This window comes from Cibotium barometz, chromosome 44, assembly GCF_041138505.1.
Source record: "Cibotium barometz isolate CiBa-2024 chromosome 44, ASM4113850v1, whole genome shotgun sequence".
NCBI classification, from domain to species: domain Eukaryota; kingdom Viridiplantae; phylum Streptophyta; class Polypodiopsida; order Cyatheales; family Cibotiaceae; genus Cibotium; species Cibotium barometz.
In genome coordinates this window covers 19,780,841-19,800,469 of record NC_141089.1, presented here as the reverse complement: position 1 = coordinate 19,800,469, position 19,629 = coordinate 19,780,841, and the positions used below count along the sequence as shown (strand labels likewise).

The 19,629-nt window shown below is 44.7% G+C and overlaps 1 protein-coding gene across 3 annotated transcripts; it reads right to left on the bottom strand.

The window, feature by feature from the left end:
* Positions 1-412: 412 nt before the first annotated feature.
* On the bottom strand, positions 413-18,681 carry LOC147613043 (uncharacterized). Of its 3 annotated transcripts, XR_015263341.1 has the most exons (12): positions 18,450-18,681; positions 17,168-17,451; positions 16,835-16,966; positions 16,440-16,751; positions 16,212-16,334; positions 15,940-16,030; positions 8,506-8,600; positions 1,681-1,759; positions 1,368-1,510; positions 1,200-1,271; positions 893-1,036; positions 413-444 (listed from the first exon to the last, which is right to left on the bottom strand). XR_015263341.1 is itself a non-coding variant. In XM_086782337.1 (11 exons), the coding sequence occupies exons 2-11, from the start codon at positions 17,321-17,323 to the stop codon at positions 950-952; spliced, it is 1,290 nt and encodes a 429-aa protein (XP_086638463.1). In that variant the 5' UTR covers positions 17,324-17,451; positions 18,450-18,681; the 3' UTR covers positions 413-949. The 3 variants fall into 3 exon arrangements, 2 of the variants coding, with proteins under 2 accessions (XP_086638463.1, XP_086638464.1); XM_086782337.1 differs by having other exon boundaries at positions 413-1,036; XM_086782338.1 differs by having other exon boundaries at positions 413-1,036; positions 16,212-16,331.
* Positions 18,682-19,629: the final 948 nt, after the last annotated feature.

Genomic DNA, 19,629 nt, shown 5'->3' with positions numbered 1-19,629 from the left:
CTAACGAAAGCCCATAATGAGAGCTCCTGATCAAGACCCTCATTCAAACCCCAAATGTGATGCCCAAATCAGATTCCCCACCAAAGGGATTTCACCTCCACTAAGGTTTTTCACCCCATATCTAGCCTTATATGCTTAACTCAATAAACTCAACACTAACTCTCTAGGGCGATTGATTGGCACCTCCAGTGGAGTTGGCCACTTAAGATCACAATGTTGGCCTTAGCATGCACAAGAGGCAATACATTGCTCATAAGATGTCCCCCCAAATTTTAGATTCTCCCTCAGCATAGTACCAGATAGCTACACTTTCCTATTGAGAAAAGAATTCAAAACATCAACATGGCAGCCTACAATTGGAGCATCTTGTGGAGCATTGCTATCGACTAAAACCCTCTGTGCAAGTCTCCAATTTAGATCTCCAATATGTGCATGCTCACATATCTGCAATCAACAAAATAATACAATGTATACATCAGATGTTTGAATTCTCAGAGCAAGAGAAAACAGTTTTGGCATCTGCACACATAGTGCAACTACAACATTTTTTAAGACTTTCACAATGAGGCTCAATGCTTTGCATTAGACTCCATCATTCCATGAGTAAAGGAAATAGAGGCTCGGAGATGGATCAAAAACATATCAAACACATGCAGCAAACTGTACACTGCCATCAAGAGATATCAACATGCTCTCCACTTTGCAAATATCCCACTCCACAAAAGAGGTGATGTCCTACTTCCTGTCAGCAAACAAGGCTCTTTCATTGAACCAGAAGAGCCGGGAGCAAAAAACCAAAGATTTTTTGCCGCCAGCAATTGCAAACAAGACTGGCTTCTGGCTTCAATTGTCAAAAGGTTGACAACTTGTAGGGAGGGTACTTAGCCCTTACAAGCATGGCCTTGGCAGAGCAGCACTTGTAAGCACTTCTGTGGCTTTTTCACGAGTATCAATTGCCAGCAGCATCCTTTACCTCGTACAAATAATCCTTCAAATAATCCGTAGAGATATCCTTGACCTGATTCCTTTTGTAGACCTGTTTGGATTTGAGCAGCCATGGCGTCTATGTTAAACTCTCTCTCTCTCTCTCGTTCCGCAAGCACACACGCGCTAAATTGAGCTCACAGTGCACAATAAAAATAATTGAAGCAGGCAAAATGATAATTGCTGCAGGTAAAAAAGACTCTGAAATTCAATACCTCATGAGCACTTTCATGTGCTTTATTGAAAAGCTGACTTGAGTAGCTAGGGATTTCTGGCTCAAGTGTGTTCTACATTATACAAACCAAAACTTGGGTTACCCACACCACAGAGCCTTTCTGTCAATGACAAGTTTCAAACATGTCAACATCACACGGCAAAGATACCTGTGCTCCAGCGAAACGACTGTCAATCACATCTTTCTGATAATTACTGGCTGGTGCAAGCAAAGAAGGACCTAGTGTGACCTTGGGAGGTTTCCAGTGATCCGATAGCCCAATCTTTCCAGTAATCACATTTCTGCAATTGGCTGCAAAGTTCAGAGAAGGTTTTTATTCTTTACGAAGCTTTTCGAAACCTCCACAATCATGAACAATGGCCTGATCAGGAAATTGCACTTACAAAAAGCTACCCACTCAAAAACTACATGCTTAGCAACTTCTAAAGCAGCCAGAGTAATATCTGGGATGAGTTGATTACCTGGGTCATGTTGTGGACCTGTACCACACCACATTTTGATTGAGTTTAATGGAGGCATGGTACTAGCCTTGACATTACACTGGCATACCACCATACATATAAGTCAGGTATAAACCAAAATTTTAAAAACTGAAAAAGCTTTGTACATGGTGTCTGTTCAAAAACATCCATAAGTTACTTTAAACATCTCATCAGAACCACACACACACACACACATCCATATCCACAAATCATTAGTGAAAACTTGTCTAATTAACCTCAAACCACCATGAGGTTATTGGCTTTTATGATATGATCCTTATCATGGAGATATACATATTCCGTATCTGTTATGGGTTTCTAGATTCAACCTAGAGACAAGATAATGATCAATCTTCTTCAACTCCAAATTTTTGGGACACTTGAACAACTATACAGTTAAAATCAAAATTTAGAACTTATGGGATTTCCACCCATTAACCTCAAGATCTTGGTCAATGATACCAAAAGAGGTTACTAGTTCATTATATGGACAACGAGCAAACCATACTACCCTCTGATAGAATGCGCAGCGGAAGAAGGGAAAGTGGAAACACAGGGGAGAGAGAGAGAGAGAGAGAGAGAGAGAGAGATGGAGAGGAAACACAGGTGAGAACCTGCTCTCAATATCATCACCAAAAGGATACATGTCCCAAGCAAGAGGGGAGAACCTCGTAAGTGAGGGATTGCAGCTAGACAAGCTAGGCAAGCAATGAAATATGAGGGAGGCATGCCGGCTATATATACCTCTACATGAAGGCAGCCGACTGGTGATAAATATCTCCACGACTAGGAAAAATACCCAGGACCATAAATGGGAAATAAATATGGGTAAAATACATGTGAGGGGTGACCAGCCCTTCAGACTAACATGGTCAGCCCTAGAGGCTAAAATAGGACACCAAATAGGAAGCCAGCAAGTAGGGGATGATATCTAACACCCCCTCTCAGCACCGGATGCTAAGCAAACTCCAAGAAGCCAGAGACGCCATCCTTGATCAAAGATGAAAGACTGCAGAAACAGGTACCAAGAAAGCTCCACAAGCAATCTCCTCAGTAACTCAGCTACAAAAGCAACAGAACAAGCTGCCAAGTATACCGCTCTTCTAGAAGAAAACAACCATATAGGTTGCGACGTGCTGCTCCAAATAATGGTTCCAAACCCAAGTGTAAGAACACTCCCCGAAGTCGAATGTCGTGTATCCAGCCTAGAGAAGGTATGAAAAACCTCATAATCAACCAAGATCAAATCCTGAATATAATCAATCGTAGGAGAAGCAAACTGCTCCTCACTGGAACCCTCAAAAGAAAGAGAGTCAATCTGCTCCAACTCTGTACCAAGAGTAGCCAAATGCTGTATAAAAGCATCCTCTGAAAAGGTTGGTATCACAAGATGTAAAGACTCTGTAGAAAAGATGGGGTCCATCTCCTCAAACTCCATAACATGAGTTGCCCAATGCTGTACATAAGTACATGCCACTGAGGTGGGCATCGCAAGATGAAAGGACTCCACATCCCCTTTTGAAAAAAAATATCATCGAACTGATATAAGTCCAACCTGATTCTGATCCAAATCCAAAAAACTCTGAAAGTACCACTATGCCCCAAGCACGGTTAGCAACCACAGATCCAAAGCATCCCACCGGGTCCAAAAAACCATCCTCCAAAACAACAAGCCAACAGAACTGGCAGGGGGAGGAGCATCCTCAGAAGCATCACAAAGAGAGGCAGAGATAGACTCCTCACAATGAGGAAGGGAAGTAGGAATATAGACTGCAGTGGTAACAAAGTCCTCAAAAGCATCACAGATAGCAGAAGACTATTCTAGAAGTAGAACCAGATCCCAAGAATCAGCAACAAATAAAGGATCCATGTGAAAGGATCACACCGCAAAAGAGCAAAACAACCTCCTTGTTCTACAAAGAACACAAGCTCGGACAAAATAAACTCTGCTCAGGATCTCTGAAAAGATCACTGCTCTCCTCCAAATAACTGTAAACTCTTGTCAAAGAAGAAAGTCTCCACAGATACAACACAGCTCCCGAAACTGATCCTCAAGTGAAGTAGTTGGAGAAAGGCCCCCTCTGAGTGTAGAAAACTCCTGTGGGAAGCAAAACACAGCCAAACCAGCAAAAAATAGCACTCCACCACCAACAGAAGGCAAGGAACATGTAGAAACCGGGAAACCGTGTAGGCCAGGAACAAAACATAGGTATAGATGATCCAAAATCAGCAAAACGCTGATTGAAAACTGAAATTCAGAATCCTCCTCAAGTACCAAACTGCCTCCAAAGCCACAATCCAATCAAGAAACCCCCTCTGCAAGTGATCTGTGTCCACTGGAGAAGAAAACGCAACCAAACAAGGGCTACATACCTAAAAATTTAGGCCAACAGTGTCCACACCTCCTATGAGGAAAAATGCTGAAGAGAAGGTACCTTCAGGTCCAATAGATGAAGTCCAAGTGAAGGTAGAGCTACCAGCAAAATCGGTTCAGAAAAACGCAGCAACCATGGCTGCAAATCTGAAAACGCACAGGTATAAAGGGCTGAATATGGAAACGCTGAAGCCTCAGACCAAGAACTGCTGTAGAGGACAATCAGGGGGTGGGAGGGATGGCACAAGATAACCAAAAAGGATAGGCAAAAGGGAGCCTAGAGAGCTCCAAGATCAGGGCTGGGAAAGCAAGCCCAAACAGGCCAAAAAATGCAGCCTGTTTGGGACAGCTATGTTGCTGTCCAGACCTGAAAAAACACCTGAGAACCCCTGGAAGGTGCCACCAAGAAGGACAGGTATACTGTCCAGAAACGCAGATCTATCCATGGGTGGAAAACGCAGATATGAAGAGGTATAGGGAGCATCCAACGCTGAAAATCACCGGCGCTCTGATACCATGATAAAATGTGCAGCGGAAGAAGGGAAAGTGGAAACACAGAGGAGAGAGAGAGAGAGAGAGAGAGAGAGAGAGAGAGAGAGAGAGAGAGAGGAAACACATGTGAGGACCTGCTCTCAATATCATCACCAAAAGGAATACATGTCCCGAGCAAGAGGGGAGAACCTCGTAAGTGAGGGACTGCAGCTAGACAAGCAAGGCAAGCAATGAAATATGAGGGAGGCATGCCGGCTATATATACCTCTACATGAAGGCAACAGACTGGTGATAAATATCTGCACGACTGGGAAAAATACCCAGGACCGTAAATGGGGAATAAATATGGGTAAAATACATGTGAGGGGTGACCAGCCCCTCAAACTAACATGGTCAGCCCCAGAGGCTAAAATAGGACACCAAATAAGAAGCCAGCAAGTAGGGGATGATATCTAACACCCTCAACCTCCTGGTTGGACATCCAAGAGACCCATGGGATCCTCAGTGTTGAGAAACACACGCAAAACAATGTTACAAAAACTAATTAAAAAAGGATATCAAAACACACACAGCTACATTCTTGCAACTTCTATGTAAAAGAGATCTCCATTCATTGTCACAACATTGGGTGTAGCATGAAATACAAAGGTGTATCTCATCAGGAGCTCAACTACATGATGACTTCTCTTTGAAATTTGGCATATTTTGAGTCTATTCAATAAACCTGGAATCACTGAACGTAATGGCATTGATTTTGGTGATATGATAATTATGGTAAATTTCATGTGTAAACATGAACCATCATTTATCAAGCGCCTTCTGTTGCATTAACCCTAAACAAACACACGATGATGGATATTATACCATGTGTATACCCAATAAACATATATAAATATGATCAACATGGTATAATATGTTTATTGGGTATCCACAACCTCTTCATCAAGCATAACAAAAAACAGAGGAGAAAGCAAGCAGAAACAAAGAAGAGCAGAATGTAAGCCACCAAGCTGAAATCATTTGGGAGATATCTTTCAGCAGTATGAACTTGCTAAGCGGCAATGTGTTGTCTAAGGCCATCATGAGCCTTATGGCAATGAAGCCACCATTTTCTTTTAAAACATATGGGAACAGGTATCAGAAGATTAAAAAAATCATATCAAAGCTACGCAATGGAACGGAATGGAGTGAAGACCAACAAGAGGCTTTGAACCCCATAATGGATTTTGAATACAGGTGGAATTTGCAGATGGAGACCCGATACAGATTTTAAATGAACCCATTCGAAGAGTCGGAGTGGGGCGACTATAAATTCCTGCTACATTCATGGTAAAGAAGAAATATGGGAAAGAGAACAAGGTCGGGAGGGAAATGAAAGAACCTGACCGAAAAGTTGGAATGGTGACTAGAGATTCCTATTTATCATGTGCGTCAACAGGCTGAACCCTCAATGCTCATACAGGTTGACCATCGGGCAAGTAAAGCTGATGGAGATCAGCCGGATGGAGATACTCCCTGAGCTAGCATGATGTTCAAGCAGCAGGGTAGATGAAGCCTGAGTCAGCACGATGAATTCTTAGATATGCACATAATACCATGATGAACACCATTCAAAAGGACACCCGAGCTGAGAATCTAAAACCAAGTCAACAGGTTGGAAATCCTAAGCAAGGGAGCATTTGCAGAAGATTGGAAGCCATGTTGCCACAGGGAAAAAGGCTAGTAAGCTAAATATCTGAAACCATTTTCAATACGAGTTGGAAAAGCCCACACATCATCAAAGGCTGAATCAGCAGAACCAGAAGAAGCCTTTTCTTATGGGTGAAATTCCAAGCACACATTCAAAGCTAGAGGTGCGCACACATACAACCCACAACGCCAACAAAGGAAAGGTACGTCTGGTTGTCAAACCCAAAACCCAACAGGTTGGAGATTCCAGAACCTCAACCAATCTGGAATCAAGATGAACCGCTTGACGTGACCCAACGATTGATGACAGGAGTGATCAGCCCAACATGAATCAGAGGCGAAGTCAGGACAGGACTTGGCATGAAGTTACCTGGTCCAGCAAGTAAGAAAGGACTATGAGAGCACCATGACGTCAATGCCACTTAGAGAAGCAGGTTTGGTGAAGGGTTTTTACAAGTGAAAGAAGCAATTACCCAACAAATGAGTAGCATAGTGCCGCAGTAGTAGCACTTTGGGAGATCCCAAACTGTTGTCACTGGACATAATGCAGGTAGACCAGGAGGCCACTTGACCAAAGTTCCAAGGACTACAGATGCAAACAACTAGAAGTGCACTCTACTAGAGTCTAAGGAAGAACTTGGATATGTACATAAGCATCTATAACAAGCCAGGAACGGGCATAAGAGGCTGTCAACCTTACTATTAAACATCTGGGATCTGCATAACATAAAAACCACAACCTTAATATATGATTAAGGTTCATCCTTGGTCTTCAACCCTAGGAGATGGTAATAACTAGGACCCTACTGCCTACACCAGGAATTTATTCATGGTACACTCCAGTGAACTCCACACCCAAGAACTCTGGCAGGCAGCTATGGCTTTTTCAACTCATTCGACACGCAAGAGCTCTGGCTACATATATTTCTACAGCTACCCAAGTTATGCAAAGATTTCACAGGGGCCATGCAAAAGCTTTGGTTGAGCTCTGGCTGCATTTATGCTCACAGCTTCTACAACGAGTAGAACTCCACATGGCACATATGGTAACTTTAGCTGGTGCATGTATGCAAGAGCATTAACTAGGTTCTGTCTGCCTTTACATTTGCAGCTACTACACTTCCATGTAAGCTCCACACGGTTCTCACAAAAGCTACAGTTGACAGTGCTTAGGTGTTACTATGAGCTTGTGTTTCGCCTGGTAAGAACCCCCACCACTACTGCGTTACAGAGGCTGGTTCTAAACTCTTGAGGTCTGCAAGCAAAGCATTACTACTAAAAGAAAACCGATTTTGATTAATGGGCTCACTCACACACCTTTCTTTCGACTACACTGTGAGACACAACCACAGTGCTACATGACAACTTTTCCTAACATACTAGTACATTCTTTCATTTCTTTGTGAGCTTCAAATCAGCCTTGCCCTTCCTAACAATGGCAACTAAGGGTCGCTATTTAAACTCACAGTCCAAACTTAGGTTGCATAACATCTGGATCACCCTGGTTCTTTAACCCATAATACTCTTTGCAAACCATCGTTAACCACCACAAAATTTTGTGATCTTCCTGCTACAAACAAGGTAACACTCCAAGGCGTCTGAGTCATGCAAAATTCTTCATGGCATTCTAATGTGTAGTTACCTTGAATATGATGGTCATACCATAAGCTGCACATGGTAACATATGCTAAACTAATGTTTTTAACCATCAATTTGATCATTTATATGACTTGGTATAGTTTTTTGTAGTGCTAATACACTTGCTATTTCTCTACAGCTCATTATCAATCCATACTTAAGCTAAAATAAGCTTTTGCTTTGACAGGGATAATAACTAGGTTGCACTTTTGAAGCCTGCATACCCAACATTTTATCATAGTTATAACTAGTAGTATTTGTTAAACGGATGCCGGTGAGCAGTGAAACTTTGTTCAACTCATTTTGGAAGCTTATCGATTTGACTATACATACACATGTATATGTATGGTATGAAGATTGATATGGATTGTGTACTACACTCTGGGGTCTCCACATAATGACAATGCAATACTCATGTCAACTCAATACCATGTACTTTGATTTTTGACATTATTGTCATGTGATGATTTGGGTATTACATTTGCTTAGCACACCCACACACACCCACACCCACACCCACACACACCCCACATACATGCACGCACATGCACACCCCCATGCACACGCGAGCGCGTGAGTGTGCACACACAAAAGGAGAGTTTGTGTCATACCCCAGGGTTTTCAAAGTGATCTTCATGTCCCTCGGGGATGTACCGCCTTGTGGCATGGTAAGAGTCGTCTTTATTTGATTCACCCAAGTTTGTACCTGAAAATAAAGCAAAATATATTTTTTTAGCTAAAGAAGATTGTATCCTTTCTCTCTCTCATCATTGGAGTTCACTAAAGAGATAACAAGTCATGATGCTCCCACCAGTCATTCGCAGCAAACCCTTCAACCTGCACCACACCATACGAGCAGACATTGCAGCCCGCCCTCTCCACTTTGATGCCTCATGCTGGCCACTTGCATACAGAGTATGCAGGTCTGGAATCATAGCACAGGGTAGACAACCAATCCATCGCTAGCACTGTCCTTATCCATGCATCCGTTTTGTTGTTTTTAAAATTATATTGAACTGAAATCATAACCACGTGGCTACGCTTGTCTCATCCGTCCATCTTGCATCACAAGGGGCTGAAAATTGTTGGTATACCGGAGCAACGAAGTGGACAAAGCCACATGGTCTCTCTAGAAACATATTCTTTGTCAAATTTCAGTATCTTGGACATCCCTATGCATAGAGGATCCTTCTACTAGTAGAGAAAAAGGACATCCACTCATGGCAGACAACAACCATTCAAGGATGTAGAATGTTCAAAGTAAAAAGAGGGGAGCCCTGAGGAGAGCAAGAGACCTTGCCTGTGGGACTGCCCCGAGGCACAGCAAGTTTGGCAGTGCATCCTTTGCATATTCACCTCCAATCCAAGCACTGCCCGTACCGTCACATGGGGGGCTGTAGCTTGGGTTGCAAAGGCAAGCAAGGCCTTACTTTATGAGGATGATGGACGTGGCCTTGCTTTGAGTCTCACTCACATGCGCATCTCTGTGACGACAGTGGCGATAACGCCAATACCCTAGACTCTAGAGTTACACACTAGCCTGTGATGGGAGATCATCAACAGAATGGCAGCTTGGCACATTTGGTGAGCCCAATGTAGCGAGGCCTTTGACGGCTTGACTTACCCCACCCTGCGGATATCATCCGTTCCATTTGGGTTGATCTCATACACACCATCCTGGGGCCGTTTTCAGCACTTGACTGGTGATTCGGGGAGCATACAACAGCAGCGTGAGGCTTTCTTCCATGCCTAGACCCCCAAACCCTTCCTATCCAAGGAGAACGGCGGACCTTCTTGGCACTACAGGCCCCCAATGTGGTTTTTCCCTCAGCCTCCAATTTTAGCTTCCCTCCGATAGAACAGCCAGCCAAGGAGGGAACCCCCCCCCCCTTATCTCAAATGTATATTTGGACTGCTTTTAGCAGCGTTGTATTCAGCCATACGGCTGGTTTTTCTTTTTAAATAAATAGAGGGGGCTCCCTCCAATGTAGCTAGTTGGAGGGAGACTGAAACTACACCGACTAGGTGTGAAACATCCTTGAGCACCGTCTTTGTGAACAATACGACGTCAACACTAAAATGAACTAGCTACAATACACATAATCATTGAAAGATACATCAATGCTCAAGACAATCTGCAAAAGAGAAGCACAACCCAGTACATCACCATTGGGGCCACGAACGGGCCGAAACCCCCCCCCCCCTTCAATATTGAAGTATTATTATTGGAGTATTTTATTTGTGTACAAAGTTCCAAGGGCTTGCTAGCTAGATAATCCATGCAATGCATAATACGAAGACATATTACCCAAACAAGTATTTGCTGGTGAAGAATGTCGAAGTCAGACTCGTCAAATGAGTCAATACAACCAGCCCCGACTCCTCATACACCTCGAGTTGTGTGAACACGAAACTGTCATTCTCACACCCCACACAAACAGGCGCTCTCATACTAGAGCCTGGCTCGCGCAACTCGCAAAGGAGCAGGCTTGGTCCTCCCAAGTGTAGGCACACAAAAAAGTGCTCACACTCTACAAGTACACGACCAGGTACTCATAAAAGATCCAATACACAAGCTGGTACTATTAGGGTTTCAGCAGGTACATCTGTTGGTACAGTTCTGATTTTCCAGCAAGTACAGCTGGTACAGTTAGGGTTTCAGCAGGTACAACAGGGAGTACAGTTCTGATTTTCAGCAAGTACAACTGGTACAGTTAGGTAATAGGGTTTCAGCAGGTACGATGGCTGGTACACGCAGTACAACCGGCACAGCAGGCACAACAGGTGCCCACAGCAGGTACAACTGGTACAGAAGGTACAGCAGGTACTGTTAGGGTTTCAGGAAGTCCAGAAGGTACAGCAAGTACTGTTAGGGTTTCAGAGGTACAGCCGGTGCTGTTAGGGTTTCAGCAGGTACACAGCAGAAAAAAAGAGAGTGAGTCAAGGAGAGTTGGGTGCCAGCTTCTAGGAGAAGGGAAAGTGCAAAGAGGTGGAGAAGAATGGGGGAGAGGAGGTGGAGGGGTCCAAATCCCTTGTGCCATGTGGCATAGCCCACCATAATTAATGGTGGGCACCTCCTTAAAGTGTCCACACTTATGAGGCCCCAGCATTTGGGCTGGCCACACTTTTGACCTTGGGACCTGTGCACTGAGCCAATGGCTGGTGCCCAGCTTTAATAAATGACCAACCCTTTCTTTGCCCTTGAATGCATGGTCTCCTTTGCCAAAACGCTGCAATTTGTACTCCGATTGCCCGGTGGCAAGAGCGGCTGCAATGTAGTCCTGTAAAGCAACATTATGATGCATATCAAGTCCAGATTTGTAGACCAGTTGGAGCCTGGACTTGAATTTCCTTTTCTTCTCAAGTTCACCCACATGTAAAAATGGAGAGGCCTCCAAATAGATCTTCCAAAATCTGTTTACATATGCCTGCACAGACTCATTGTCCTTTGCTCTATCTTGTCCCATTTGCTGATGATCTTCTCTACCGCTTTGGAAGTAGAAACTGTGCATAAAATCTTTCCTTGAAGTCCACCCATGTCTACACACTGCACAAGGCTACTAGAAAGCTTTTCCGTAATCCACCAGTGGGCAGCCGAGCCCTTTAGAAACATGCTTACATGGTGAATCTTGGATTTCTCATAGAATTCCTCATCTCTGAAGGTAATGTCAAACTGGGCTATAAAAGCCATTGCCTTGCTTGCATCATAATCACCATGATAGGCTTCAAACTTCACATTTGTCACCTGCTTTAAATTCTTTAAGCCACTTGGCATGGTGACCCTCATCTTCCAGCTTTCTCTTCCCCTTGTCCAATGGGTCAGGAGTAGGTACATGCATATGCCCATGGCGAGAAACGTGCGGCACGGAGGTAGGTGCCCTATGCAGTGGTGATCTGTGCAACGGTGGTCTTGCATTCACATAAGGGTCCCTGCGTGAAACTTGTTCACCATTTCCATGGCATGAGTAGCCGGCGACACATGGTCTTCCTTGGCTGTCCCAATTTTATACATAGCTTTCAGCCCATGATGGGGCTCTTCTCTCATCAATTCCATAGGCAAAGTGCTACGGCTTACATACCTATCACGTTCCCCATAAGAAGCATGTATCACATGTACATTTTCAGCATGTCTGCCACTCATTCTGCCATGTACATCTCTTTCTTTTCTTGACCCATGCGGACTGGAGGCTTGCTTTGAGGTCACTCAAGCCTCCTCCCTGCGTACATAAGATTTAACTCTGCGAGATACATCATTTCCCGTCTCCACATATAGGGGCTCTTTTAACACAAAGTTAAACTCCAAGTCCTTTCACCATATCCCCACTGCGTATGAGATAATTGAGAGCTATCTCACAAGGGTTCACACCCAATTCCTTTGCCATAGAATCCATCGTGTGTGCCACCATAGACTCGGCCTTTGTAGCCTCCATAAACTTGTGAACTTGCGGGTTCTCATACAATATTTTGAGCTCTTCTTCCTTGGCATACAGCTGCCTCTTCATGTGCTCCATCTAGCCTTCAATACATCTAGGTCGTCTTCATGCATCTTCTCTTTGCCTCAAGAAGGTTGTTCGACATGTCTTTGCTTCTCTACATAACTTGTATGCATATGCTTATTTTATTACCCAAGGCTTCAAAAACATGAGTGCCACTTGCTTGGCCAGTTGAACTAGGCCCTTGTCCATCGTGTGCATGGCTATCCATAGTGAATGACGGCTATTCACACGATGCTCAATGCCCAAACGACCGTTTCCCCACTGAGAAGAGGGAAACAATTGTGCTTTGATACCACTGTAACTACACCGACTAGGTGTGAAACGTCCTTGAGCACCGTCTCGTGAACAATATTGCTCGTCAACACTAAAATGAACTAACCACAATACACATAATCACTGAACGATACATCAGTGCTCAAGACAATCTGCAAAAGAGAAGCACTGCACAATACACCACCATTGGGGCCGCCAACGGGCCGACCTCCCCCTCAATACTAAGGTGTATTATTGGAGTATTTTATTTGTGTACAAAGTTCCAAGGGCTTGCTAGCCAGATAATCCATGTAATGCATAATATGAAGACATATTATCCAAACAAGTATTTGCCGGTGAAGAATTACGAAGCCGGACTGTCGAATGAGTCAATACAACCAAACCCGACTCCTCATACACCTGGAGTTGTGAACATGAAACTGTCGTTCCGAGACCACGCACGAATAGGCGCTCTCGTACTAGAGCCTGGCTCGCACAACTTGCAGAGGAACGGGCTTGGTCCTCCCAAGTGTAGGCACGCAAACAGGTGCTTACACTCTACAAGTACACGAGCAGGTACTTGTAGAAGATTCGATACCAAGCTAGTACTATTAGGGTTTCAGCAAGTACATCCGTCGGTACAGTTCTGAGTTTTTTAGCAAATACAGCTGGTACAGCTAGGGTTTCAACTTTCAGCAGGTACAACAGGGAGTACAGTTCTGATTTTCAGTAAGTACAGCTGGTACAGTTAGGGTTTCAGCAGGTATGGTGGTTGGTACATGCCGGTACAGCAGGTACAGCCGGTACAGAAGGTACTGTTAGGGTTTCAGGAAGTGCAGTAGGTACAGAAGGTACAGCAAGTACTGTTAGTGTTTCAGCAGGTACAGCAGGTACACTTCCAGTACAGATGGTACAGCAGGTACTGTAGGGTTTCATCAGGTACAGCAGGTACACAGCAGAAAAAAAAGGGAGCGAGCCAAGGAGAGTTGGGCACCAGCTTCTAGAAGCGAAAGTGCAAAGAGGTGGAGAAGAATGGGGGGGAGGAGGTAGAGGGGTCCAAATCCCTTGTGCCATGTGGCACAGCCCACCATAATTAATGGTGGGCACCATCTTAAAGCGTCCACACTTATGAGGCCCTGTGTGGGCGCCCAGCATTTGGGCTGGCCACACCTTTGACCTTGGGCCCCGGGCACTAAGCCGGTGGCCGGTGCCCAGCTTTAATAAATGTGAACTGCTAAGGTTATAAAACCTTTGCAATAATAAACAAGAGTTAAATGAATACTTACCACCTATTCACATGCCACAAGCCCAAGACAATATACAAGGCATTCACACAACTCACGGGTGGGCATCCACAGGGCATTCACACAGCTCACGGATGGGTGTTCCCTACCCATGAACTAGACACGTCATAACAAGAATTCACACGAAAACAAGTCACGCAAAAACAGTTTCAAACAGGCAGAGATGCATGCATATGCATAATGCAATGGAAATATATCAGGTTTCAAACAGGCAGAGATGCATGCATATGCATCATGCAATGGAAACAAATGTGAACTACTAAGGTTATAAAACCTTTGCAATAATAAACAAGGGTTAAATGAATACTTACCACCTGTTCACATGCCACAAGCCCCGGTCAGTATACAAGGCATTCACACAGCTCACGGGTGGGCGTCCACAGGGCATTCACACAGCTCACGGATGGGAGCTCACGGATGGGCGTCCCCTACCCATGAACTAGACACGTCATAACAGGCATTCACACGAAAACAAGTCACGTGAAAACAGTTTCAAACAGGCAGAGATGCATGCATATGCATAATGCAATGGAAATATATCCTGTTCCTAGAACCTGTAAATAGCAAGTCTTCCCGAGCACGGAACTGGCTCAACTAAACTGGGATCCCTGACAGTGGGTTCCATGTCCTGGCCACACTACAGGTGACACGAGGCCTGGCCTCCCGTAGGTGACACGAGTCCTGGCCTCGGTACGGGCGACACGAAGCTCCCTGGGCTCCTGTACCTTAGCACGAAAATAGAGGAAGACCACTTGGGCGGCTAAATGGTGACAGAGACTACATTGAGGGGGAAGCCACAATGGGGGGATGTAGTGCCAAGTGACGTGGCTGTCCAAGGGACTCAAGCTCTAAATGTGGAAAAGACTGCCTGGCGCTGCTGCATACTCTCCCAATCGCTAGTCACGAGATGGCCTTGCTGCATTGCACCCACCAGATATGCCACTGATAGTTCTTACCGCTGGTTAATACCACTAGAGCCGCTGCGGTGGTGATGACAGAGATCCGAGGGTAGGTGAGCTGAAGTGCAAGACCCCTGCCGTCCTCGTAAAAGTGTGCCAGTCCTGCTTTCATGGCCCAACAACTTTGCTGAGTGAGCAGCCACACAATCCACCTCTAGACCTATTGTGCCTTCATGTGGTCCCAGAGACACTAACGCTGAGACTCCTTGGGAACGCCACATCGGCCATACAAGGCGGGGCAATTGGCAATGGCAAGCCATGTGTCCACGCAAGGCTCCTGTGAGCAACCAACCAATGCAAGGGGGTGATCTTCCTTGACCAAAAGTTGTCCAAAGCTTCCAGAAATTGGCGAGTTTTCCTACTTTTTCCTATTCTTTTGGGCCCCTTGTCTCAAAAGTACAGAGTACTCAAAGAAGGGGAAACCGAGATGCTCCAACCAGGCAGTAAGGTCCCTCCAATGCCACTCTCCCTAGTCCAACTAAAACCAGGCCAAGGGGAGATTGTCCCAAAGCCACATACGCCACGAGTTGTCATTTGCAACCTTGAGAGGGGATTTGAACCACCTGCAATACAAGTATGTGCACTGAAGACCCTTAGGTGTGTCACATAGCATCTGCCAGGTAGGATCCATCTAAATGCCAATATAAAATCCAAGGCAGTTACCACTGCGTATTCCAAGCTTTGTGCCAGGTAGGATCCATCTAAATGCGAATATAAAATCCAAGGCAGATACCAATGCGTATTCCAAGATTTGTGCCTAAATGACAAACTATGCTAGCTTATAAATGGGGCTAGGCTAGGACAGCTTGAACTTCAACCGGTCATCTTGGAAGCTTTACACACACAACCTCTGCCCAAGAACCTCCCCCATCCAAACCCCACCTGCCTGTCATAGACAAAGGATCTCCCCTGTCCAACCCCCATTCGTAAAAGATCCCTTATTGCTTCTCTCTAAAAAAATCAGCACATTTTATATCTTTTGAACCAAACTTAAAACTTGTCATTGATTGAAAACACAGAGTGAAATGTCATACCTACTCCTAACTTCCAGAGCGAGGTCGAAAACAAATGCAGAGGTGGATGCAATTTAAAGTAGGCAGCAACTTTAGCTCTTATTTCCTTTGCCTGCTCACAAGCTTTCAAGAACACGAGTTAGTCTGGACAACCCATCTCATGATGGTCACAAAGTGTGGACAAGCAGTCTACTTGGTAATCACATGACCCTATAGCACCACAACCATAGACTAACATGCATACGAACACTAATGTGTAAATAAAGAACACGTAAAAGTAAATGAAAACTTACATTTGGTGTCAACAAGTTGCCAGGATTTGATCTTTCCGCCATCTCCAATGTTTGAGGAAACAGCTGTAACTGGGGATGCTTCCTAGAATAACCCGAAACCTTCCTTCTTAAACCTTTGTTCTGCTACATATGGTGCACCCCAAATGCATTAAACCACCAGGCTTCATTCAAAAACCAACTGTCATGTTACCATGCAGTATCCCATTGTGAGAGATCTTTTTTACATACCTTGGGAGGCACCAGCTTCAGGTTCCTGAAGGGAGGGGCCCACTTCAAAGGAGGTGGCCTACCTGGGCCCCGACAAGAACGCCATACCGGCTCGCAGTGTATGATGGCTGGGACGTGGCGCCGGCCGCCTCTCATCCTCCATTCTGTGCAACAATCTGAGAGTTTAAACACGCGGATTGCTGGTTTCCATTGTGAACATATGTCGTGGCACTTGGGTTGTTCAACAGCCTTGATAGACGGCCTCCACTTCACGGCACTCCACGACCCACTCCCGGGATTGATGTAGCGAATCGATGGCCTCCACTTCTCTTGCTGTTTTCACATGGTTGGACACTCAAATTATGTTTCGTTTCAGCTATGTATCCATCACAAGCATGCTAGGATGTGAATCCTACCTCTCCTGAAGCCACAGGTGCTGCTGCCCTTCCAAAATGAGAATCACCCCCTCCTTCAACTCTTGCTCTTGATGAACGCCAATCCCTCTGATAGCCATATCCAGGATCAATGTATTTGCTTGAAGATTTCCACTGTCACCAGCTCTCAAACAATTAATACAGCTACCAAGGGCATAGACAAAACACCCCTGGACTTGATTGACCATGCCACCCTAAAAAATGATTTAACCATGACACCCTTGGACAAGGAACATGATAAATCGTGTTTAGACAGCTGTTTCTTTGAGATTAAAGAATCAAAAGTAAAGTACAAAGTTTGTCCAACTGCTTTACCAAGAACTCTGGACTTCCCAAAGGCTCCGATAACCGGGTGCTGCTCCTACTTTGACATGTATTAGGGATACCTAGGCTTGTGTGAGGCCTTGCTTGTGCTTCTTTAACATACCACTCATTTGTCTCTTCAACTGCCTCGCCCATGATAAATCGCATGCAAACAAAAAACTCCCTGCCGCAATTGTTCCCTGATTGCCTTATTCACGTGGGATGGGCCATGAGGCCATTAAACTGCATTGCATGTTCTTCCATACAGCAAGCCAGTTCTGAAAAACTCTTGCTTTCTGCACCCAACATTCAATGTATGGAAATCAGTGGTCTTTTAATATGATCAAGTCAGTGGAGCGCTCACACATGATCTATATGACGGCAACGGTGTGTGGCAATGGGACTTGAATCGACTAAAGCCCGATGCATGACCCATTCGACCATCATTTTCACACACACACACACACACACACAGGGAGGGAGGGAGGGAGCGAAAGCGGGGGGGGGGGGGGGGGGGGGGGGAAGGAACTCTCTGCCCAGCTCTTGCACGCCTCCTCGATGTGCACACCCATGCACTGAACAGCTTCCAAACTTAGCAAATCCACTACCTATCCTTGGCTAGAACACCACCCACCCATGATCCTGACCATGTTACTGATGAGGAAAAGCATGGAATTTCATGCTGAGCATGCACACATAGATGTTTGCTCAATTTTTCACACACACATTCACGCATGTGGTGAAAAACTCACCTCACCTCATCTCTCTCTCTCTCTCTCTCTCTCTCTCTCCATTGTATACCTCTAGCATATGCACATACGATATCCAGGCTTCAGCAACATCGTTATTGTGTACTGCTTTTTCAATCTCACATGTTCACATCTAGGTAGCTAGTTTCTTTTCCATGGCCCAGTAATTTCATGGATTCATTGTCCCTACTTACCTTTGGATCTTTTGTAGACGTTTAATATCTCTCTCTCTCTCTCTCTCTCTCTCTCTCTCTCTCTCTCTCTCTCTCTCTCGTGTGGCACCATACGGTAGCATGGGCAGCTTCTGACCTTCCGGACATGTTGATGGCAAGGGCAGCTTTTAACCTTCCGCATATGTTGATGGCCATCTCTCTCTCTCTCTCTCTCTCTCTCTCTCTCTCTCTCTCTCTCTCTGTGTGTGTGTGTGTGTGTGTGTAATATGGGGGATCTCTCTCTCTCTCTCTCTCTCTCTCTCTCTCTCTCTCTCTCTCTCTCTCTCTCTAATATGGGGGGGGAGAGAGAGAGAGAGAGAGAGTGCGGTATACCTGGTCAGAGAGGCTTCATTCAGCGGAAGCGACCCTAGCTCCGGTGGCGAGATGAAGTAGAGGATCGAACTCAAGCGACAACGTGTGGCGGATTGGGGGCCACTCCAAGAAGCTAGGAGAGGAAAGGACGCCATCCCTCCACACTATTCCGCTCTTAGATCGCCAGGGTCGCGTCTATCGAGCATGCGAAACAAATGTTATTCATTATCATGTTTACGATAAATGAGTCGCTAATACAAGGCTAGCATTTTTGCTTAGATAATGAGCCGCTAGTACAAGGCATATCCTTTATTCCAAGGTATATTATATTATACTAGTACTCATATGTAAAAGACATTAAGAAGCAAAATATGAAAATGGAAGCCGGAATACAAAGAGTCAAATCAAGAATGGAAGCCAGAATACAAAGGGTCAAATTGATGAGATTTTTTCCTCTTATTTTTTAGAAATCCAAGATTTCTTTTTTCTCTCCTCTCCTTGTGCCTTGGTTGTCCATGGTTAATATGTAATAGACCACTAAAGAATGCATACCATGGAGGCATAGCATCGTTCATTTGATATGCACGTCCCCCAAGACATTGCCCAACAACCCTTGACATACAATTGCATTAGGAATTTGTTTGTCCTTGTCACTCCACCCACATGCCTAAAATGTAAGTGAAGTGAACCATGTCTAAACGAAGGCCCTCAAATTGTATAACCATTAAAAAAGGCTCACTTTTTCTTGACCTTCTCTTATTGGGCACATTGTGTAAATAGTACAAACCAAGCACTACATTAAGTGGGTAGACCTGTCTACAAAGGGGTAAAAGTACACATGTTATCTACTAATAACAGTCTCAGTAAAATGAGTACAAATATGCAAGTTGGGGCCTACTTGTCTACCACGAGAAAAAACGTGCACATGTGTATACATAGGAAGAAAACACACACACACACACACACACACATTATATCAGCTTTGGTCGAAAAAAAATATTTGTTTTGGATCTCCCATAGCATGCCGCTTTATATAAATCCACCAGTGCGTTGCCAAACATGGTATTATTTTCAGGCCATACTTTACACCTAATGCATTGCAAGAGACAACATTCGAGCACTGCAATCTCAACATACATATCCATCAAAGCAATGCCAACCATTATATTTTTTCCAAGAAACCTCTATATAGCAATCTCCT

What these genes read in the sequence shown, in the direction of transcription:
- LOC147613043 (XM_086782337.1), bottom strand. Translation starts at nt 17,323, where the DNA reads ATGCGATTTATCATGGGCGAGGCAGTTGAAGAGACAAATGAGTGGTAT. An exon ending in TGGGAAGTCCAGAGTTCTTG is followed by an intron (nt 16,967 to 17,167) that starts GTAAAGCAGTTG and finishes AGCTGGTGACAG; the next exon opens with TGGAAATCTTCAAGCAAATA. An exon ending in TGAAGCTGGTGCCTCCCAAG is followed by an intron (nt 16,335 to 16,439) that starts GTATGTAAAAAA and finishes CACCATATGTAG; the next exon opens with CAGAACAAAGGTTTAAGAAG.